Raw genomic sequence first — 23,722 nt, 5'->3', positions numbered from 1 at the left:
TCCCCCAAGGCTAAAGAAATCATAAATAGCAACTGCTTCTAGCATGCACCTTCAGCAGGGTTTTATCAAATTTATTTATCAAAGTAAATGCTCCATCTTAGAACAAGGGAAACATTTATTTTAAAAATATTTAACTGTCTAATACATTACACTTTAACAATATTTATAGTAAAGGATTCTTACAAGAAAGAATAAACAGCTTTATGGTACAATTAGTATAAGAAATATCCACATGGGGACTGTTTTGCAGTGTAAAAACACACCATACATCTGAAATGGTCATTTGCATATAAAAGCTACCACTGATGCCAGTGAGTTGCACAGTGATTTAAAAAAAATTTCAAACAACAGAATCCAAAATATACAAGTATTGCAAGCTATACACAGCTAACCAGATCAACACAGAACACTGGAGCAGGTTATTCCACTTTGTCTGAAGTTACACATGGTAGGATGAGTTGCATTCCGATACAGCTTTTATGAAATTCATACATAAAAGCTTCTCAGTCCAACGAGTTTCACAGACTGTAGAACTCCACCAGTAAATGCACTTTGATATTTGGATTTCGGAGCCAGGTGCGTCATTTACAAGGGCCACGGCAAGTCGCTGAAGTCCACAGGGCCACCGAGGCCTGCGTCTGCTTCAAGAAGGCTCATGATTACTGCCATTGCTGCTTCGTCATTGCTGGGGCTGCTCGATCCTTGATCATTGTCAATCATATCAATGCCTATATGAGAGTTCTCCCCTGGAAGCATAAATACAGTAAGTAAGTTACCACAAGGTCAGGATTATTCACTTTGCTCGCTGCAGGCACTTGCCATATGACTTGAGGTAAGAGTATCAGAACAGGCTCAGCTATATGGGGAGTATTAATCTGTTTGATATCCAGGTTGCCACAGTTTTAGGGATACCACTGATACCTGGGTGCCAGAGGACAGAGGTTAGGTCCCTCCTCAGAAATGACCAGTACGCCTAACAGATGACCTCGTGAGCTATACCTCAAAATCCAGTCTAGACCAGCCTCCAGGACTCAGCCTAGCCTTTCTTCTTGCCTTCAGTTGTTTACAAGCAGTCCCAAAAAGCAGGGAAGGAGTTCAGTTAGTTCACACCGATTCAGCAAGAGAAGAGAGGCTTGTAAGTACTGTCTAAACCAGATTACAATGTAAAGTAAGCAGCAAAATAGCCTGCCAGGCAAACAGTGGCATGTCAGGGGCTTTGTGCCTCAGCTATAGCGTGCAGATAGCAAAAGCAAGTTATTGCTAAAAACCACCATGGTTTTATGTGTTTCACGGGTATTGAGGCAACTTAGTGTGTGCCTTTCACTTACCAAGAATAGAGGAGTTGTCAGAATATGGGTAACCAGAATTATCTTGGATTTGCCCAGACAGTAACCCAGCTGAAGAAATGTCTGGAGTGCCACCGTTCAAGATCTTGAAAGGAAAAACAGAAGCCACAAACCAGCATGAAATGTTGCATTAAGTCTAAAATTGCACTATATTGGATTTTTTATATAGGGAAGATGGGCTTTCTGCCACACCACCTACAGCCTAGCTAATCAGACTAGTTGTAAACCAGGAGCTATCAAGCAGACATCAGATGGACAGTGTATCACCACCAGAAAGGATGAAATCAAGTTGGTACTACATGCTAAACTTCTGAAAAGGCCACAGAAAATGCCCTCTGGGATTTCTGTGCGTAATCTTTGTAAGTAAGTGTTGCATCTGCAAGTGACAGTAATTACAGCTAACTACAGAAACACTTCTGAATTTACAAATACGGTGTATGTGTGAACTACTGTTAACCAAGGTCCTTAATTTTAGGAGTAAAATCCTCCCAGAAAGACTGTTTGAGCTGAGCATTGCTCCTGGCTGGCAAGTCTAACCATGTTTTGGTATGCAGCAGCTTGGCTCCAGAGCACCAGAGTTCACCAGAAACAGAAGAACCTTCTCCGGGATTCTTAAATAATAAGGGAATAGCTGAACCTGAGCCATAGTTCTGGGCTGCTCAGAGGTGTGTGCACTGGAAGGTAAGTACTTGGGAGCTCCCAAGGGCAGCGTCAGACGGAACTTGTGTTGTTTCTAGCAAATACTGTCTTCTAACTACGGAGAAATATTGGGGGGGTGGGTGTCCTCTTGGAAATACCCAGCTCTCCACAGGCATTTGCCTTGATTGCATTACAGTAGCCCCTGCTATATGCAGGTATTGTATTCCTGTAGAGTGGAAGGAGAAGAATAACTGTTCCTAGAATTGTAACTCAGTTTGTTCCAACTGCAAGTTTTATTTCAAAGAGCAGAGAGAGCCAGGAATAGACAGAAATAGGTGCTACTGGTTTATGCTCTGGTACAAGCAATTCCTATGTATAGTCATAATTTCTGGGGGGAAAAAGTAAGTCTGTGGCAATGTTTGAATGTACAGAATAAGCATCTGAACAAGTGTTCTACTTGCCTTGAATGTAACTACCATAAACAGCAATTTGTGAGACGGAAATGCAGCCAGGACAAGTGTTCAGGTTGTTAAGTATCAGTAACAGTACGTGAGCGTTACTCAGGCAGCCCTAGAATAAGGCATGGTACGTGGTATTGACTTAAAAATAAACTGTCAGTGCGCAGTAAAGCATCTCATTGTCGTATTCTGTGCTACAGCTGCACAGTAAAACTGCTGTGATTGATTTGAGCAGTGCTCAACCGACAGCACTTCCCGTGTTCGCCAGTACGTGGTGGTAGAGACTTTTTGGAGGAGGAGGAGAGCTGTTGCAGCTCAGTTAAAAAATAACAGAAACATCTAGAGAGCAGGTGGGTTCCAAAGCTGCCGGTGGTTAAGAACAAGCAGTCTCTGTGCTTCAGGGACTGCTATACAACGGTTTCTACCACCAGGATACTCTGACTTGCTGCTAGGCTTTTTCAGCCAAGCAGCCAGGAGGAGTTCAACGTCATGTGTAATTTTACATGCATGATCTCGTGTTGCTTTCCACCACTGGTTGTAAAGCTTGTTCTTACCTTCTTGCCTCCTGGGGAGGATGTGTCGGGTGGTGGTGTGCTGGTAATGTTCAATGGACTTGAACCGCAGCTAGAAGGTGATGATCCTCTTATCCTAAAATATGGATAATACAGGGAATGAATTTACCAGCAACTTTGAGACTTGGGCACTAGAGACCTGGAGTTTCGAATGCTGACTTTAGTGTCAGGAGGCATAAGGTGTTAAAAGCATTGCCTTCATTTTTGTGACTTCCTCCCTTTTTCAGTGTCACTCAGATCAGCAGTAGCAATGGTTTTATCTGCAGTTTGATGAAAAGCTGTGTGTAAATTGCCCAGCCTGCTCCTTGCTCTGCAAGCTTCACCTCTTCCCCCCCTTTGCTTGCTCCTGTACAGCCTTCACAGGGAGTCAGAAGGAAAAGGTCCTGGGTACTGAGGAAAGCCCCATCTTCTGTATTTGACTTCAATTTAGATCAGCTAAGGATTGGAGCTGCCTCCTAACCCGGGCTCCTTAAGTGAGCTACTGCTGCAGAAATACACTGGATGTTTGATTGATAGAGTTAATATTAAACTGGCCAAAGCAGTATTTTTCACTTCAATTTTCCATAGCTTGATCAAATATAATGTTGTTATTAATGAATAATGTATTAACTGTAGAACCAACAGTGAGGAGGAGCAGTTCTGGAGAAAAGCAATGGAAATGGGAATCTTACCCTTGGCAGAGCTCCCCTGGGAAAGCTGAACAGAAGGCAGCTTTGGAAAATAGTAACAGCTGCTGAAAAAGGACTGGAACTAACCCAGGGTCTTGAAATGAAATGAAAACATGGGCGGTGAGCGATACTACTGCACTCACTTGAGGCTAAGTGTGTTACAGCTACTGAAAGGGGTGGTTAAGTTTCAAAGTCTTGGTTTGGCCTTGGTGCATCTGTTGGGTTTTTTCTTCCTGTTCTAATGTTCCCTTAAACAATGATGTAAGTAGTCTCTGGTCTGCAGGAGAAACAAAACTGTGGGAAATGGAGTGAATGTTTTCCCAAACTGCAGCTCAGGATGGCTGAATTACTGCCCCTAAACATCTGCTGGATAAGACCACTTTTACAAGGAAAAGAACAATTCCAAAGAGGAAGTTCATGAAGAACAGAGACTGTTAGCCAGTAGGAATGAAGTGATATCCACTGAAAGTACCTCTCACCTGTGAGGTGGCTGTTCTGAGAAGCAGCTCTGTGTTACTACAGTCTCTTACTGAAGAGTGCTACAAGACTTGTTTAACCCAGAGATGTACATCTTGACTCTTAGACAGAGCACCCCTGGGAAGGCAGAGCCAGCTTAATCCTTGTGTCCTTGCTCAAAGGGCTGTGGCAGGAGGGCACAAGCTGAACTTACATATCCACCAATGCTAAAAGCATGTGAGCAAAGTGAAAACAAACTATGTGCTTTTCTGGCACAGGGTCAATAGCTTTGGCAGTTGGAGGTTGTGCCGCTCACACCCTTAAGTCATTGGAAAAAGAACAGCCTGGAAAGGAAGTTGTTTCTATTTAGCTGTTCTTTTTAACTGCTGTTTCTGGTAAAGAGGTAATTGTCACCATTGCTACAAAAGTTCCACTATTAGTCTCTTACAGTAGAAAGCTGGAAGGCTGCAACCTTTTCATTCTTTCACCGTAGGCTTTTTGACTGCCCCAGGTGTTCCGAACAGGCACCTGTAGCTGTCTACTCATAGAATACAATTGGATCATTCTGTACTCAGCTTCAAGAAAGACTTCCTTAATTTCCTCCTGAACAACAACACTCATTTTCCTCTAACTTCATACCACGTTCTCTCACCTGTGAATCTCCATGATTTCTTCAGCAATCATCCTCCCTATTTTACCTGCCCCGGCTCTCGTTCCACCTGGAATTCCAGGCACAGTAGGATGGGTCCTTTTTGGGCCCCCTGCAATACGTAGAAATCTTCAGGTCAGGTAAAACCTTACAAACCTTTTCCAAAAAGCATTTGCATTTAGATATGCTTTGACAAGCTGCAGGACCTTCTGAACCCTATTTATTTGCAATTCCACCCACTGGTGAGTACTTTCAAATGTATGGAAAGCTCTGACTCATGCCAAGCTACGCTATGTCCCTCAAACATCCCTCTGCACCTGCAGGGATGTACCATGCAATAAATCCCGGCTCTTATTGGAATCTGGGCATTTCAAGCATCTGGTAGTACCTCTTATCCAGAGGTAGTACAGAATAACCTGTCAGGCTGGCTTTGTTCTGTGCCTGAACAGGCTCACCTCCAAACATGTCTGTTCCTTGTTTGTGTAAAAAGCTTGCCAGCAATATTCCATCCATTCAACAAGGGGTAAGCCCAAGCAACCCCAAGAACGTAAATAAGCCCCCTGAAAGTAACTGCAAGTGTCTAATAATGGAGGAAAAAAATGAGGTCTGAACAGTTAGAAGCTCACTGCTACTTTAGTGTGATTTCATACTTGCATAGCACTTCAGAGGTAGGGAGGAAGGAGCCTGATATACTCAAAAGCACAGCAAGGAAAGGATCATGTACTGAAAGGAGAAAAAAGCCCCTAGCACTGCTTATCCATAATGGGTACTTGTTGCCTTTCAAAATCGATATATAACAACAGCAACCCTCAGTATCTATGGCTCAGACCCCTCAGAAGGTGAAAAGGTTCACCTAAAAGGTCATCAAATCCTTGGCAGAGCCAGAGCCACTTGCAATTAAATAGTCCTCAGTTAACTTTCCTAGGACAAGAACTGTCAGTATGACAATATTCTGCGTCTGTTTTCAAAGGCCATGTTGTAAGGAAAAGCTTATCCTATTATAAGCAGTTCTCTATTTTTTCCCATTCTCAAAGGGCCCAGACATCATGTTATTGCTGTTACTCTACCTTCCATTACGAACCATCATGCCTACCAGCAGCTTCCCTTCCTGCCCCTCTTGCTGTCCCATGCTTTGCCACCTTTACTCCTCCACAGTTCCACTTTCTGAATCTCATCTTTCACAACAAATGTAACTGAAAAGCTCAGCTTTGCTGACGTCTTGCACTCTTCTAAGAGTATCGCATACAACTTAAAATGTAATTCCAGACACGTGTAACATCCTTGCTCTACAGCTACAAAGGCATACAAAGCTGATAAAAGTATTATCATCTCCCAAATAGGTCTCTAAAAGCAATGGGCCCCAAGCCTTTGGCAAGAATCTCAGCATTATCACCACTTTTCATCCATCACATCTTTCTATTCTACCTCACTGTCGCCCAGCTCCAGTAACGCTGCGTTATTAAATCAAGATGTGCTCTGCATTATGCTGCACATCACCTGTTATACAAGATTGTTCAGTGACCTGCAGCATCCATAGCCAGCACATGGTGATTACCAGAGGTCAGTCTTCATGTCCGGACAAAAAGCCAAATCCAGGGCAGGTGAGGGGTGATAAGCCAAGTGACCAACCCGTATTTACGATACATTCGCCCTCAGAGTAGTCACCTGCACTGACCATGGAACCTCAAGTCACTCTTGGGCGACATACAAATAGCACCAGCCATGATGCAAACACTTCTCCTCTATGTCACTCCTCCGACTCTGTTTATATTTGTTTCTCCTAACCAGCTCATTCGCCTCTCCCTGACCAGCTTACACCCAATGCTGGTATTTAAGTTCAACAGGACAAGAACCACATTTGCTGCACTTTTCTGCCCCAAACCTTTTTCCTCTTCTTTTTTTTAGGATATTAACAAATTCTCAGTGCAAAAGTGCAGCAGATTTGTGCACGCAGGATTAGCTGCTAACAAGGCATGACTGCCAGTGATTTCCTCACTGTACACTGGTTACCTTCTCCAGCCTGGAGCACGCTGTCCATGCTGTGTGGAGAAGCCGCAAGCTGGGGAAAGGCTGCATCTCCACTATCAAGTACGTTGGCCCTGTAGGGATCAAGAATTAGAAGAGTCAGTGACAGAAAACTCTCTGCCAGCGTGTCAGAATGGAATGCTGCAGGGTTTAAGCAGTTTGTGAGTCACTATCACCTCTGTGAAAACAACGCTGTGACTGACACCAAGGCTGGATAAACAACCAAAATAAACCACCATGTTATGACTCAAAGTGTGCAATGCAGAACTCAAACTGCTTTTCTCCTAAGAGAGTTCCTCTACACCAGCTATTCTACTCACCTGTACAGAAACCTCAAGGAAAAAGAAAAGGCGAGGGGAAGCCCGTACAAAAGTGAGGACCTCCTGTAAGTCCCCACAAAGACTGGAACCCCAGGGCTTCCCAAAGAAAGAAAGTGAGTGTATTTCTGCAGGCTTTCAAACAAACACATATGAAACAACTGTGATTATTAAACTAATTGCCTTCTCCCCAGGGATGCAGTTCTGGGTGGTTTCTGGACAAGATCCCTAATAGTTACACAGAAGATGTGCACACATTTAGGTCAAAGCTCATCTGAACACGGGGTAAAGCAGTCAGCATCTACCTGCAGCTGCTAAGAGAAGAATACTTACGAAACGACTGTGTTTGTTGAGACAATGTATTCTACTTCTTTGGTCCAAGGGTTCATGAAACTGAACCAGCGACTCCGCAATGTAATAAAAGAGCCATCTTTTATTTTGAACTTGTAGCAGTTAGTTGTTATTTTTTCTCTTGTCTGCAAAACTGAAGAGAAGCAGAAAGTCAGTAACCTTGTGTCAGACAGGCGCCACGAATACAAGATCGGAGCCCTCATCGGGGAAAACTCCCTCCTTTCACCCCTGAACTAAAACGCTATTTCTGTGGTCACCCCCCCCCACCCAACCAAAACCTTAAATATTCACTAAAAATCTATGGAAGTTGAAGATAGACCTATTGTTTGGCACAGGCCGCACAATGTTCTTAACTAAAGCATTTGCAAACAGAGAGATATCCACACTTTTCAGGTCTGGTTTTCTTAAGTACACGCTTGTTCCTGGTAGGCTTTAGAACGTCTCTTTACTGAACTATTAATAACTGTACCTTGCCTATGACATTCCGCAAGATGTCCTATATCATCTTGATGAAAATATTCATAACACGAAGTACCTAGAAGTTCCTGGGGTAAGTATGCCAGAATGGCTGTTGCCCTTGGGGAAAGGAGGGAGAGGAAAAGAAAATCAGAGGAAGTAAGTGATTTCAAGCTGACAGCATCGTTCCTGACAGGTTACTAACCCTCACACCGACACTCAGTGAGACTCGAGTAATGCAAAAAGGCATTTTCAGCTTAGAAGGTAAAACAAAGTACATCATTTATGTTCGTTTTAATTCTCAGGTAATTAGAACAGTACGTTAAACCAACAGCCCTCAGGTATTACATTTGACCTACCCCCACTGGAAGGGGTGCGAGACTTTCCTAATAGCTTTGGAGGTATATTGTAATGTTGAGAGTTTAAATCTGAAGAGGAAAAGGCAAAGCAGCGCTGTGGGTAAGTGATAACGAGCTATATACAGCAGCCCAACATGAAGTGAAAGGGTCATTCTTGAGGAATGTAAGCAACAGCTGGAAAAGAACTAAATACGAGTGCACGTGTTAAAACCCAACGTTTTGGGTCTTACTGTTTTAGAAATTCTTCAGAACTATCCACCTGCAGAATACATCTGATCTTTTGAAAAAGTGAGACTCGCTCATGAGCTGCCTCCCGCGGCGTGACAGAACCGCACGCTCTGAGCGACAGAAAGGCTAAGAACGCTCCCACGGTGAGCACCCGCTCCAAGCACGGCTGCTGAAGAGCTGGTATGTTAAAAAGCTTTCCTTCAATTTAAAAACAACCCCCCCCCAAACAACCCAATCAAAACCTGCAACCCCCCGAACCCAACCACCCAGATAGGCAGCATTCAGCAAGATCCTCCTTACTGCCAAGACTATCTATCATCTACTCTGTTTCCTCCCAAAGTCCACCAAATGAGCTGACACACCCCTGAAACAAACCCCAGCAGGCAGATCTTGTCAGTGTTTGGAGCGTGGGCTTTTCTACACTGTAAGCAACTAAACTTAAGCCACAGTCAATCTGAATCAGCCTCATCTGAGCAGTCTCAATCCATCTTGACAAGGCAGGGAAGTAAACAAGCCCTCCCCAACCAGCCCTACATAACCCCTCCATTAGCATCCTTCATCCACCTTTTGACAATGCCAGCTATTTTGAAGGAAGACCCATGTCATGTTTCTCTGCTATTCAAGAAAATTCAAGCAATTCTTTTGAGAAACATAAGAATTAGTCTTTTAAATAATATATAAAACTTATGTTTGAAAGAAAGTACTACTCAGGTACAAGTTCTCAAGCCTTTTCCACAAAGTAAAGCTTACAAAAAGCTTGCTTGCTTAGAAATACAAAGGATCACATACAGAAGTATTAATTCAGCAAAATGTGTCCAAGTATATAGTTAAATAAATGTATATGCTACCAAAGCCTAATGCAGCCTGTATAGCTTAACTATGTAGTGTTTGCCAAAGTTTTCAAAGCACGTAGTAATGACTGAGTCCTGTTTCAAGACAGGATAGCAGATTCTTCTGAGGATTATATTTACACATTCCCTTAACAAACAGGTGAAATGATCCCTGGATTATTCTAATAAACCACATTTGGGGAGGTTTTGTCATTTTAATTTAATCAGTAATACTGGATAAATACACAGCAATAGCTTTGAACTGGGTCTCAAAAACCAAAATAACCTGCAGTGAGGATTTAGGAAAAAGCTGCAAACAAGAGTTATTTCTTTTTCCAACAGTATTTACAGTGCTTTAAGTAAAGCAGTGAGTAAAGCAGTGTTGGGCAATGACTTATTGTTGAAGATTTTACAAGTATTCTTACCTCTGATCTACAAAAACAAATTTCCCATCTATTGCGTGTCGAGAAACATACTCTGTGGGTTTCACCCTGATCTCACCGTTGACTGGCTGGGGTACTACATGAGGATGCAGCCGTCCAATTGCAACAAGACAGCTTAAATTACAGCCCTCGTTATCTGGTTCATTATCTTCATCCAGTCCCATTTTTGTTGGAGGCCAGCTTTTTAAATATCCTGTACTATGAATAGTGCAAAAGCTTTTGCGGTCTGCTGCAAAAAGAAAACAGAAAAAACCAAAACAACAAAACCCAAAAAGAGCAGTTAGGTCACGGATATTGCTTTGGAGAACTTCCTCTCAGTTCTGCTGATAATGCACCTCCTCTCTTAACACAGGAAATTTGGGATACTGCTCACTAGAGGATTTCTCAGCACTCCTGCTTCAACGCAGCTCATCTGAGATAATGTGATAAACAATTTATCTATCTCTGCAAAACCATGGTTGGTACTGAAACACCACACAGTTCGGACCAGGATTGCTTTTGATAAGCTTTAAGTAGAAATTGCATCACATTTTATTATTTCAGCAAAGGATGTAAATCTCAAGGATTGATTGAAGAAATTAATACACTAAATAGATAAATAGGATGCCTCTTTCAACTTAACACGAGGCTCCTACAAAAAACAAGAACAATATATTTGCCAGAATAGACACTGTTTGGGGTATACAGGGGATAGCTCTGCACATTGGGATGAGGATGAAGATGCACAATGACAAGCAATACGAAAGGAGAACCCATATTCCTTAGCACTGAGCAGGCCTTAAAACTGCTAGAAGAAGACTTTCCTAGAGAGGCAGAGTAAAAGGCATATGCCTAACTGCACAAAGTGTCTTCCTTGGGGACAAACGCATGATCCAAGATTGAATCTGTGTCTGAAACCAGCAGGAAGTACTTGGGGCAGCTGTCACATCCAGATACAAAACACTCTAGTTAACTTCTGTTCTCTAAGTTGACACTTTCCACCTTAACACCAAATGTATTATCCAAGGTACTCAAAGAAGAAACTTTCAAATTTGGTCTAAACATATATTCCAACATGTCCAGAATAATATCCTGCAAAGCAAGAAAATATTACCAACTTTGATAATGTTATGACCAAATAATTCTGGTGTAGATATGCTACGTTTCCAGTACTCAGAATGTACCAAACCCGCTGATACACTCAGAATAAACTAATTTTTTAAGTTGGATATCCATCTAAGTATCCCTTGTCAAAGACGGAGCAGAGAAACAGAAAAACAGCTCCCCTCTGCTGCAGACATTTGCTAGAAGGTCAAGACTCAATATGATATGATCAATGTCTGAAGAAGATGCAATAACCACACCAGAACTGTCAGCACAAAGTGCTTGCAAAAATGTCAAGACAGCAGAGAGAAGAATTTGGCTTTACATGCTAACACAGTGCGTAAGAGCTACTGGGAGGTGGGTTGGGTATGAGGAAGTAACAGACCTAGGCATAGTTCAATATATTGATAAGAAACGTTGACTGTATTCAGTAATTGTAAAACTTTTAAGCACTGCAAATGAGCAATTGTATAAAAACCAGCCTGACAGCCATTACCTTTGGCAATAAAATGCGTAATTGTTACCTTTCTTCTTTGAACAGGTCGAAGGAAAATCCTTGTCTTCTACTTTCACCGAAGGTCTGTTGCACTTCATCCTACAAAAGAAGGACCGTCTTGCTCCAGAACACAGTCGTGATGGCCCAGGCGTTATATCTGTTTTAACTGGGAGTCCAGCTGTAGCAAAGAGAGGAAGTGAGGAAGCCTTCTTCATCAGGTGCAACGTTAACCATACAAAGTATTACATCATACTGCTCAACTGTACAGTGTTTCGACTTTGGTGGGACTTGCACAGAAGTCCTTTTACATCCTTCTTCAGAAAGAGAAGTCCTATCTTGGAGATTTTCCTGGAAGTGAGGATGTGCAGGATTCAGCTGACCACATCAACATTAGAAGTTGCAATTACACTTTCTAGTGTGACAACAGTGACACAAGCTGGAGAACACGGGGTTCTAAATGCAAAGATTAGCAAAAGATTGTACAAATTCACGTAAGTTTTGCAATAAATTGTGATTTCTTTGCACACCAATCAACTGATCAAAATAGAGATTATTTACCCCTAACCAGAGCCGTACTTCATACAGAGCCACTCAATAGGCCCTTTACCTTTCAGACTGAAGGCTTTTCTATCACAACACCCATTCAGAGAGCACGTATGCATTTACAGAGTGGAAAGAGTACAGTGCCATTCCAGGTCCATTTCCCGGGAGTGTTTTTAGACATCAGTTTTCATCCTTCTTACGGCAGGATGAAAAAAGGCAGCAGTGACCTACACAGGTGTTGCAGATCCCCAAGATGTGTCTGAAGTCTCACTAGGCTCAAAGCAATAAATGCATATGACCATGCCCTGACAGTAAGTCCTGACCTTTATCATATTCTTGCAGGAGAGTCTGAGATTCTCTTCTGTTCTGTGGGAAGTAACTGGAGAAACAAAGTACCAAAACACACATCAGCTCTGGGAGCCAACAGCAGAATGCTGGTACAAGCAGAGCTCCAGGAAAATGCCTGGCATGCATCAGGAACACAGGTATCAGCAACGCCAGTGTTGAAGCTGGACCTCCAGGGGACAGTGCTCCAAGAGCTGACGGAGGATTTAAACCACAGAGCAACTTTTTCACAGCTTGCTATCCACTTCAACCATTTCTGCATGGGGATATGTATAAACAAACAGCTATAAACATGTACAAAAACTTCTAGGGCCCTGCAGGCTTTGATGTCAGGAGGAGAACAACGATGCCAAAGTATGAAGTGTGCCTCCTTTAAAATTAGAATTGAGTGAGGTCACCGCAAGGAGGTCAGACTGTCCTGCACCACATGCACTCTAAACTGCTGTTCGGTAGTGAGAGTACAAGCTGTGCCTGAGTCACTCATGCCAACATAAAAATAAATGCATCCATACATCCATACTAGTACTCTTTAAGAATATGGGTTCTTGAGATTCTACCAATCAGTCTACCATAGCAGATGGGAAGGCTGTAATTCACAGTAGTTATTTTTGCCGTAAGTTTGTCAGAGGCACACAGGAAAAAGGAGCCAGCACTGGATACACATGCTTGACAACCAGACAAAACCAGGAGCCAGAAAAACTTCAGCTGATCCAGCTGGAGCCTCTAGGCTCTCTGCCCTGGAATGATCTCTCTTGGCTTCAGTTTCTGAAGTTGAGCTGGTGGCTTCTTGGAGATGACGTCCTAGAGGTTTGTGCTCCTGACAAGCGTGAGACTTAATGACCTGGAAATCTGGAGTTGTAAAATATCACCTTCTACTCAAGCAATGCAGGCTTCTGTTAAGAAAGTGCATTAAACACCCACTCACCTCAAAAGCAGCAGAGATACAGAGCAACTTTAAAATATCAGAGTGGAATAGAGCTAAGAGACAGAGCAGGAAATGATTCCAAGGACCAGGCTAAAAACCTTTTAAGAGAAAGGTTAGCTCATTGATGGAAGTGGCAATAGAAAATAAACAAACCAAAAGAATCCTCTATCTTGAAAATACCCAAAATAATACTGAAGTGTATTCTGACCATTGAGAATGATGGGTTAGAACAAATGCTTTGTAAGTTTTAATGGGAAAAATGAAACCTTTGATGCCTGGAAAAAGAGAGGATACCTCACAGGTGAAGCCAGTTAAACTAATGCACCTACTCTGCAGCGCACACCGTACCTACTAGTGTCAAACAGCACAGCACACACGCACTTTTGACATTAGGCAAATATTCAGCAGCAGTGAATCTGGACACACACCACTTTTTCAAAAGGTGGCAATACTTACTTTTTGCATCTATAAGCCTTTCTCGGGGTGCAGTGTCAGAAGAAGAGAGCTGCTCCTTCACTTTGGCAATATCTTTAGGATGAAGGTAATCGAATAAACTTTGACCAATCAGATCATTCTGTAGAGATTGAATATTTAGTAAAAAAAGTAATTGTTCAGTATATTTTCTCAGCTTCAGCACCTATTGCAAGCAATCCTTTTACATATAGGTCTAACCAAGGAATGTTAAACATCTGAGAGTCAGGATTTAATGGAAGGTATGTTTATGTTTTCTCTGTATATTTAAGTTATGACTACATTAGATAGTAATTTATTTCGCTATTTTTAGTAAGAGCTTTGCAGAAATAGCACACTCAATCCACCACCACCAAATATTCTAGTGTCTCTTCCATCTTTCTTCATGTGCCACATGTTTGAAGGGAAAAAAAAAATCATAATTGCAAATGTTCTCTTTCAGTATCAGCCTGGTGAACAGGTATTTAGTACACGCCTAACTAAAGGCTTCCTGAGGAAAACTTTCAAAGCTAATACAGTTTTTAAACTCGGCAACAAGAGCAGATGACAGAAAGAATCAAGAATCTTATTTATACAATACATGGTGCAAGTTAAGCTTCACGTTAAGCATGTATTAAAAACTTGGCTTTGGTATAATTGCTTCCTAGTTTCCAGCAGTAAGTATTCTAGCAAAACCAGAACAGACAAAAAGAAAACCAGGTAAAAAAATTCATGTGAAGCAGTCAGAAGAACCTCAGAGTGATTTTTCAATATTTGCTTATGCTCCCAATTAGATAATGCTTTTGCAAGCCTAAGGGTAAATGCCTGATCAGAATGCATCAGTCAGTGAGGTAAATTTAGTCCCTTTTCACCTCCTTGGCTTGAATGGAAACCAGAAACAATCTTCTCTAATGACATTGCACAGAAAAACCTCTTTATTTGCAACAAATCTCAGCTTTCAAGACAGACTATTTACATAAATACCCTTCCATATAAACACATAATCATAAAAAAAAAGCTTTTCAATCTTTTAAGGCCTAACATTACTTAAAATATAAAAGAATACCTGACTGTAGTTGAGGATCTTGAAGACAGACTCTGAAACAAACAGTATTTTCCCTCTGTCACAGCCCACAACAAAAAGAAATCCATCCGCTGCCTAATTGGGAGTGTGGGGGGAAGAAAGTTAATAAGTTATACATCTTCAGTGCATCATTATAACCTTTAAAACCACTTTGAATAAAGTAAAATTTCTACACTAAGAGAGCTGTCTTAACATTTTGAGATAACTGAGTCAACAGGCAAGATACAAAATTACAACAAAGTTTTTTTAGCATCTACAAACGTTTTCTGCATAATTCTGGGCATCATGCCCAGAATGTAAAATCACTTTTATGGGAAGAAAGAATCCATGTTTTGTCCAATAATATTATGATCATGTTTAATAATTCCTTCAAATTAAAATATTATTTTAATTGCATTTATTCTATAGTTTCTCTTTTAGAAACCAAATGTAACCTGGGTATGTACTTCTGTGCCTGTAGGCAAGCAATTCCCATTTCAACAGTAATCTTTCAGTCACATACAAGCATGTGGGATTAGGCCCTAATTTCATTGCTTTGGAGTCACAATATTGCAGAAATTATGTTCTGCATATGCTGCATCTGGACACTGAAGTGCACAAGTGCACGAACTAAACAGGCTACCAGAAATGCTTAACTATTGACAAATGATAGACACTCTTCACACTGTAAATCACGCTACATCAGCGACCTCAAAAAAGGTGTTTGTTACATCACTGTACACTGAAAACCATGTCAGGATAGCCAATGACAGAAAGTCTGCAAGAAAACATTTTATGTAATTTTGGTTCAGTCCCTGAAACAACTTCAGATTCTGATGGTTACCATCAAAATACCAGAGTTTCCTCAGATCTTCCTCTTAAATTTTTCTGCTTAAATTAAGAGACACTAGTCATTGTTAAAACCCATTGACTTTATGCAGTAGTCTTGAAGATTTCTTCATTATCCTTTATAATCAGAACATTCTTAAGATGAGATAAAAGCAGAAAAACACTGGTGTTTTGCTTTGGGAGAGTTATATTCACAGCCATTAATATCTCTTTATTAAAACTTTAAACATACCCTGAGAATAAGGTGCTTTAACTCATCGTCTGATAGAAAAGCAGGCTTATAGTTTGCTTCTGTATAAGGGTTTGTAGCACCTAAAGAAAACAAACAAACAATCCCCATATCACAAACTTAACAACACACACTTAAATGAGCAATTTTCCTTTGGCTCCTTCTTATACTGTTATTCATTACAGATGTTCTTTAAAATGGAAGTTGCTTTTTGGTTTTGATTTACTATCAACATGAGCTCTGTTGGTATTAACTTAAAAAAGGATGAAGCTTTTTTTGCTGAACAACAGACACTGCATTATGTAGTAATGCAAATTAAATGTCTTCTGAGATACAAAAGTATTCCTTGACATACTTTTTAACCCAAATGCTGTACTATGAAGTACTAATCTAATCACATGACAGTGGCAGAAGTTAAACCTTCCAAAACGCGAGGATAAATATGCCTGGAAGACACCAGGTCTCCTAGAGACTCCAACAGTGACTCTTCCTTTAAATTAGCTGCATCGTTGTTTTCTCAGGGCTGTATTTCTTGACAGCTCTTTCAAGATCATCACTGACTTCTTAAATGCAGCGTTTGGACATACAGAAATTTGCAACAACCCCAACTCCTCCAAACCTGTGTGTTTCCCTTCAGGTGCTTGCAACAGAAACTGGTTAAAAAGAATAAAATTGAATATTCAAAGTACTCTACATTCTTTCACACACAGCTAAAGGTATGAACACAAAATCTCAGAAGTCCTGAAAGAATATTCCTTACACCTAAAATCTAACTTCTTTATCCAACAAGCTATGCACACTACCTGCTTAACAGCACTGCGTAGTGCTACACAGTGCACTGCCACTTAAGCCCTCTGTTCCTTCCCCCAGCCCGCCTCAGCTGCCTTCCTTCTGGTGATCAATCAGGTCAAATGACAGAAAATGATTCTTTTTCTCATCCACAAATTCCCCAGTTGGATCAGGATATTGGACCATGTACCAGTGAGCTACAAATGAACACACAGCATCAAACGCTAAGAAAAGGGAGAGGCTGTCCCAGAACATATTATCTTACTCCTTTTGGCAAAAGGGCAAGAAGGGGAGAGAAAAAAGTATGGCTTTGGGGAAATCCCATTTTGCCATCCTCCCCTAGCCCTGTCCATGCACCCGTTTTACCCCGATCAACTTACCACGTAATGTTTTCATATGCTGGACTGCCATTCTCAATACAGTGAGTTTATCTAGCTTCCGAGACATAGCGTTGCACGTTGGTACCAAAGATGCCAGTTCATCTATAAAACTGTTCATTTTATCTCTACGCCTTTTCTCAATTTGACTGTGAGCCTCCCTAAACAGGTACGGTGGTGAGGAAAAACAGAAAAGCATGAGAAAATGCATCATATTAAAAAAAACAGTACAATAAAACCAACCTCCTCCTGATAATTAAGTCACGCTCTTATCCTCATGAAAAGGACATCTACATACCAGACATTTTATGTTCGTTATTTTGTGAGTAACAGTTACAAGCAATAGGTAAGGCTGCAGCACATGGTTCTAGTTCACCAGAAAACACTAATAATGTTGGCCATACAGTACACTGAAGCCTCTGTGCTGAAGCAACCCCCTAAACAGTACAAAATTACGTGGAGATTTCTACTGCTGTACACCATTTCTGTTCTTAGCACATACACTGAAGCATAACTGGAATCATAAAGGTCACAGATAAACAAATTTATAAATATCTAAATATTTATAAATATGTAATAAAGCATTCAGTAATCAGTGTACTACCATAATGTACTAGGTATTTAAAACTACCTTTTGCTGTGGCAATATAAGTCTTTTACCCATCCTATAGCTTTCCACTTCAAGTACTTGAGATACCTCTGAACTAAACTCTTCCTGATCAGGAAAAATTATGATAAGCACTAAGTAAGTTAATTTTTATTTTATGTTTTCCCATAGTAAGGAGTCGCTGTTAACACATTCACAAACCACTACTGAGTTTGAAAGACACAAGATGGCAGAATGTGACATTATCAGAAACACGCAGACTTCAAATTTCAATGTTAATGAAACCAAATTACCTACCAAATTAGTATATGCAGTTTACACATGAAAAATGTTAACAGTGCAAAGATAGGGAAAAAATAAGAGAAGGTCAAAGCTAGAAAAAAAATATTTTCAGGATAAGAAATGTGCAAATATTTCACATATAGGAAAAGGCAAGAGAATTCTTTTGTATATAATTGCTCAAAGTATTACCTTGCATTTTTTATTCTGCCTTGTTGGTCTGTATACTCCAATCTGTTGAGAAATGGTACCACAAAGATAGTATTGAAAACACCAAAACCAATTCTTTTAATGCATCTTATATACCTACTGATCCTCATTAACATCCGTTTTAAAAACTTCAAATATTTATTTAACCTTTCTTCTGAAAAGATCATTATTTACAATATTGTGGCTCAAAGTGTTGGGGGGGGTTGTCTGTTTTAATTTGTTCAGTGATCTTAAGCCTTTGTGCCAGCAAAGAAACATCTGAGACCTATGACCACAGTGACACCCAAAACAGGTATCTGTACAGAGGATCCTATGTCAGTACCATGGAACTACCATTCTAGTGACTGTATCAATAGTACCTTCCGTGTTGCTCATCTTTATCTGTATCCATACCTTCCCTGCAGAAACAGAATAAAGCAATATATCACAAATTAAGCAGGATTAGCAAAACTGTTATCAAAGTATCATAAAATTAGAATAAAGTATTCCCGTCCTCTTTAAATCACAAATACGAAAATAAGAATATAAAAGTGAGAACTTGGAAGGACTAAGGAAGTTGTGTGGTTTTTATAACATTAAAACACTTTCTCAAATTAGTTGTGTCTCCTTTTGAGTGAACAAAATGGCACAGCTTGATGTGTTTGACAGTAAAACATGCTGCAGTTCAAAGATATCATCTGTTATAAAAATGTTTTTCAGCTAACTAGAGAGGAAAAAAGGACAAACCAAAGCAGATATTTTTCATGCCTTCATCAGAAACAGGGCTACTAACTTGCATTTACTAGAGTTAAAAGTTTGACCGGAGGCAGTTATCAAAGTGCCTAGCATAAAATTCACAAATTGCCCTTAATTACTTTGTGCAGATGCTTGTGTGTTCTACACATTAGTTTGCCTTATGGTAGTACATTTTGGGATAGGAGATGGCAATAATCTAGACCAATGAACCACTGGAGATGGCCAAATGCACGACAGAATGAGGGACTGCATGAAACTAACCAGGAACATTGAAAATTAGTTCATCTTTCAGAGTAGATACATGGCTTACTTTTGTCTCAACGTGAAGAAAACAAAACAAGGAGGCATGCAGAATAAAAAGGATTCCCCCTTATTACATTTCAATATTAAAACCATATGTACAGAAATAATGAGAGGAAAGCGTAAGTTTTCACAGCCATATCTGGTAAAAAAAATTGAATGCCTAAGATTATAGCACTGTTAGAAAAAAGAATTAGGAAAAGACTGTTTGGATATACTTAAATCTGTACAACTGTGCTTAAATGGACACTCTGAGGCCTGGCTTATGCTGGTTTCATTTTTTACCTGCAAATTTTAAGTAAATGGGAGGAAAAGGCAAGAAAAAACACCAAGTGTCTCTGTTTCAAGTGAAACCAATTATTAAAATATTTATACTTACTCAAAAGGAAAGCCATCAAGTCTGAAAAGAAAGAAAAATAAAGTACACCATATATAGGAAATAAGAATTATGTCTTACATTTTCTGTTGAAATTCTCAAGCTAATTTATATTCTACTTGAAATGAAAAGTACAATGAAACAAGACAATAGCAGTGAATGTATTAAGGCAATAAGCTAGTTCAAATCAATCTCCTTCCTGAAAGGATAATTCTGCTTTTTAAGAAAAGATAGCATAGTTCATTATACTTAACATGAAAAACTAGTACAACAACTAACCTAAATTATGTTATGCAAATCACTGAGGTATCGTTTCATGTTCAGAAAGGAAAGATCTGTGCTTTATGCATGTTTCCCTTGTGGTTACATAAATGGGATTTATTTCAGAGGACTCCAAGGCCAGAAATTAAAAGCCATTTTTAAGAAAAACACCCCAAGTTTCTCAGGTTGTGATTCTGCCCAGCAGGACAGATAAACACTTTCTTTTAGTCAGTACTAAAGTCCCAGTGCTGAACTTTGTATTATACAGACTTTATCAGATCATAAGGAAATTAAACAGAATTTCTACATGAAAGCTAACTGCTGGCGTCACTTCAAGATTGTAAAATGATCTAAAATACCACTGAACTTTAACATGTTAAGAGGCTATGTTTTATAAATGCCTTAGGAAAAATCTCGTACTAGCCACTAACATACTAGTTATGCCTGCTCAACACTGGACATTAACCTTCTTAAAAATAAACATGGTAGTCTTTCATATATTCTTCACTGCGCTTTTAGGTGAATTATCTTCATGATTAGTTTTTAGAAGAAGTTCAAATAATGCTAAAGGTTTTCTTCATCTCTCAATTTGCACATGCGAGTTACAGGCTTAGTCAATGGCTCAAAGCACTTCCGAGGCTCGCAAAGAACTAGCATGCAGGTCTAGACTAGGACTTAGAAACAGAAACAGGGCATCAGTTTTGCACTTGTGATGCCACCCTTAGCTACAGGATGCTTGTTGTTCAGAAAAAACCCACAGAAAGTAAAATCTCAAAGAGGCACAAGGTAAGCTACAAATGTTTCTGGATAGTTTTCTTATGCATTCTTCCAACTGAAAACACTACTCCCAAGAAAAGAAATTAACTGTTTATAGGCATGAAATCTTGGATTCCAGCACTTGACTATAACAGACCGTAGCGGAGAACAGCCAGCCTTTGCTGAAGTGACAGCAATTGGTTATCCAGGAATTTTCCTGGAGGAATGGCAGGAGTGAAAACTGAAAAGAAGCTGGTGTGGCGAGCTGAAAGTGCAGCTGATCAATATGTGTGCTTGTACTCGAGAGGCGAACAAAGAACCACACTAAACCAGTCAGATTCTGACTTTGTTATTACCTGGCTTCACTGGTAAATGAAGCATAAAACCGAACACTTGTTAACGGGCAGCAAAAGCTGAACAGGAGCATTCCTGAACCTTTACCAACACATACGTATAGAAGGAGGGATCACAGAAGTCTACCTGAAGTTCTATTTTAAAATAGAAATGTTTACTAGTCACCATTTCCTCTGCAACACAACACAAACCATGCTATGACTACAGCTGCTGTAAACGTCTTTTACTTGGGATTCAAGGAAACCGAGTTTTCACATTTTTTCTTTTTTTAAAAAAGGCATACACAACCTAAAGGGTGGAATTATAACTGACAAGAGCAAGCTGCTTCTAGAAAAAAAGGCTTGAGCGATGCTTCCTACCCAGAAGAATAAAGATGGCGAAATCTTTTCTACAGAAGAGGAAGTTGGCAAGATTGAGGCTGTTCACTGAATTTTCTAGTAGTCAGTTCAACTAGAGGGAGCAATGAACTTTTTAGGAAGACTAAATGCATGTTAGGGAAGGTACATATGCAGTATGTTTGTGGTCTTTCAATAGTGCTTAAAGTTTCATGCATAAGTTCTCCTAAAAGGGAGTCCTAAGCACAGGGATCCTAATTCTTAATTGTCGTACTCAGCATGGTTTAAAATCCTACCCCTCCCTGTAAAAAAGAACTGCCAGCAATCCAAAGGCCCACAAGGATAAAATCTGTGATAAGCTACATAAAAATGAGTAGGTAGCTGTATTAATAATGGATGGGACCCATTAACAAGATACCCCGCAGCTAGACTTTGCAAAGTTACAATACACGTGAGGTTCACACAGTGATTTAAAAGTAGGCTGGTCTTGGTGTACCTAGTGCAGAAGACATTACACCTTCGAAAATCTGGCAAACTTTACTACAACCTTTACTATTCTGAAGCAGAGCCAGTGTGAGTTCTTTCTATTTCAAATACCTGCCCCAAGATTGAAGCTATGGCTTGGACAGTGCTTCCAAGCGCTGTTATTAGCAAGAGAAGTAGCTTTCTTGAAACAAAACCATATTCTACTACCGATTTAGAAGAAACCAGGTTTTTGTTTTGTCAGGAATAATAGCATACAGTTGACCAATACAAGATTACGTCAGTTCATTACACGAAAGGTAGATCTACTGCCTGAAACCAGGGACTATTCAGATTCATATTCAACTAGGAGACCAAAATAGGCAAAGGTTGGCAGCCCACTGATATGAAAGAACCAGAAAGGCGAAAAAATAGGTGAAGAAAATGAACTATTCCCAGTTCTGCTTTTTAATGAATTTATTAGCTTCCTTCCCATTGCTCTGACATTCTGTTTTCTATGTAAATGGTCAATATAATCAAACTTCACACTCAACATTTCATTGGTATTAGGGTTTTTTTCCCACTCATCAGCCAAAAGTTTCTCTCCTCAGCCTTAACCCATCTGATAGCCCTCAATTCTAGCTGCATCGACATGAAGACTTTATTTTTATTATTAAATAATGGACTTTGCTCTTAGTGCACAGTAGCTTTTTTCTTTATAAAACCTATACAACAGGTTGTCATGGTATTTAAAATGGTATTTAAAAATGGCTGTAAATACTACTATCACCTCCCCCACTGTATTGTTGTGCTACCACCTCTTTTTAGCAGTGTTAAATCAAGAGAAATATAACTTACTGATAATCAGTAGAGCTTCCCTTTCTTTTCCTATTACAATCCATTCCTGAAGTGCTAAGGGAACTGGAGATCAAGTCAGCGGGGTCTGGTGACATAAAGTCACTAATTGTAGAAGATATGTCCATCCTTTGGTCTGCCATTGGATTGTCTAACAACAGGAAAACAAACAAACGAGTAAATGAAAACCAGCAACCAAACCAGCACTGCATTAGGAGAAGCAGAAACTTGCGTATTTTTAACAAAAAACCAAACCAAACCCAAAAACAACCCCAGATCTCAAAATCAGAATTCTTTAAAACTGCAAAAATCACAGTTCTATTATTTCCTTGTGTAATTTTTCCTTTTCCAGTTACTGGTGTATGGAGTATAGCACACAAACCACTCTCAAAACACATTACTAAATTATTTTCAAAGAATTGTCAATGTGACCTTTAACTAAACCAGGTTTACTCTTACCTTAACGGGCCAGCCAACTGCTTCTGCATTACATACGTAAAGGGTAAATTCTGTCTGTCTGTTGCTGACTGGAACACTAACTTTAGTGTCTCTTTCCATTTGGAGATCATATTATCAAAGTTAATAAGCTTTGAGAGTTCTAATTCCACTGAATTTCATGGAAAAGAATTCATATTTCCATTAAAAAGAGAGGTTAAATAAACACCTCCACCACAGATAAAAAACTAAATAACCCAATGTTGGTTTAAGATTACTAGTTAAACGTACATATGAATCTAATTAGCTTTTTCATCCTAAACAGACACATTTTAATCCTCTAGACGGCAAATAACTATATAGTTGGAAGAAACCCTGTGAGTTCATTCATTACTAAATGGGAACGAATGTCAAACAGAAGAGTTTTTACCTGAAAGCTTGTCTTGGAAGCGTAGATCCTCCTGGGGAAAGATGATGTTCAGCCTGAAGCAGCTGATCACCTTAAAACTCTTCCATGCCTCATATTCTGTTAGTCAAGTACTTCCAAAAACCTGAACAGGAAGAAAACCAGCAAGCTTAAAAAACCCCTTTCAAAACAAGTTTGTTTAGAACAATTGTTTTAGACACAGTTTACAACAGCAAATACATGTTTCCTACTCAAAGATTGAATTTAAGTTTCTTTACAAGGTGTAGAAGCTTTATCCATCATCAAAAGGGTTAGATGTTGGGATGTGCATCTCAAGTAGACTAAACTTTGGACCAGAAGGAATCTCTTCAGCATCACTTCCTTTTGGGCAGTGCTTATCCTTCT

At 39.9% G+C, this 23,722-nt stretch overlaps 1 protein-coding gene across 3 annotated transcripts; it reads right to left on the bottom strand.

The window, feature by feature from the left end:
• Nucleotides 1-36: 36 nt before the first annotated feature.
• On the bottom strand, nucleotides 37-23,462 carry ARNTL (aryl hydrocarbon receptor nuclear translocator-like). 3 transcript variants are annotated; one of them, XM_010019613.1, is made up of 18 exons: nucleotides 23,342-23,462; nucleotides 22,480-22,627; nucleotides 19,457-19,477; nucleotides 18,402-18,440; nucleotides 18,025-18,066; nucleotides 16,950-17,107; nucleotides 15,784-15,863; nucleotides 14,706-14,798; nucleotides 13,646-13,763; nucleotides 11,405-11,554; nucleotides 9,780-10,026; nucleotides 7,951-8,057; nucleotides 7,464-7,614; nucleotides 6,799-6,887; nucleotides 4,792-4,900; nucleotides 2,998-3,091; nucleotides 1,329-1,431; nucleotides 37-746 (listed from the first exon to the last, which is right to left on the bottom strand). In XM_010019613.1, the coding sequence occupies exons 2-18, from the start codon at nucleotides 22,617-22,619 to the stop codon at nucleotides 586-588; spliced, it is 1,902 nt and encodes a 633-aa protein (XP_010017915.1). In that variant the 5' UTR covers nucleotides 22,620-22,627; nucleotides 23,342-23,462; the 3' UTR covers nucleotides 37-585. The 3 variants fall into 3 exon arrangements, with proteins under 3 accessions (XP_010017915.1, XP_010017923.1, XP_010017932.1); XM_010019621.1 differs by lacking the exons at nucleotides 19,457-19,477; nucleotides 23,342-23,462 and having other exon boundaries at nucleotides 22,480-22,619; XM_010019630.1 differs by lacking the exons at nucleotides 19,457-19,477; nucleotides 23,342-23,462 and having other exon boundaries at nucleotides 9,780-10,023; nucleotides 22,480-22,619.
• Between the last annotated feature and the right edge of the window lie 260 nt (nucleotides 23,463-23,722).

Source organism: Nestor notabilis, unplaced genomic scaffold, assembly GCF_000696875.1.
Source record: "Nestor notabilis isolate BGI_N333 unplaced genomic scaffold, ASM69687v1 scaffold10590, whole genome shotgun sequence".
Classification (NCBI taxonomy): Eukaryota; Metazoa; Chordata; class Aves; order Psittaciformes; family Psittacidae; genus Nestor; species Nestor notabilis.
The sequence above is the reverse complement of the archived record's forward strand: the minus strand, read 5'-3'. Positions and strand labels throughout refer to the sequence as shown.

What these genes read in the sequence shown, in the direction of transcription:
- ARNTL (XM_010019613.1), bottom strand. Translation starts at nt 22,619, where the DNA reads ATGGCAGACCAAAGGATGGACATATCTTCTACAATTAGTGACTTTATG. An exon ending in AGATCCTCAACTACAGTCAG is followed by an intron (nt 13,764 to 14,705) that starts GTATTCTTTTAT and finishes CAATCTCTACAG; the next exon opens with AATGATCTGATTGGTCAAAG. An exon ending in AAGGCTTATAGATGCAAAAA is followed by an intron (nt 11,555 to 13,645) that starts GTAAGTATTGCC and finishes TCTTTGCTACAG; the next exon opens with CTGGACTCCCAGTTAAAACA.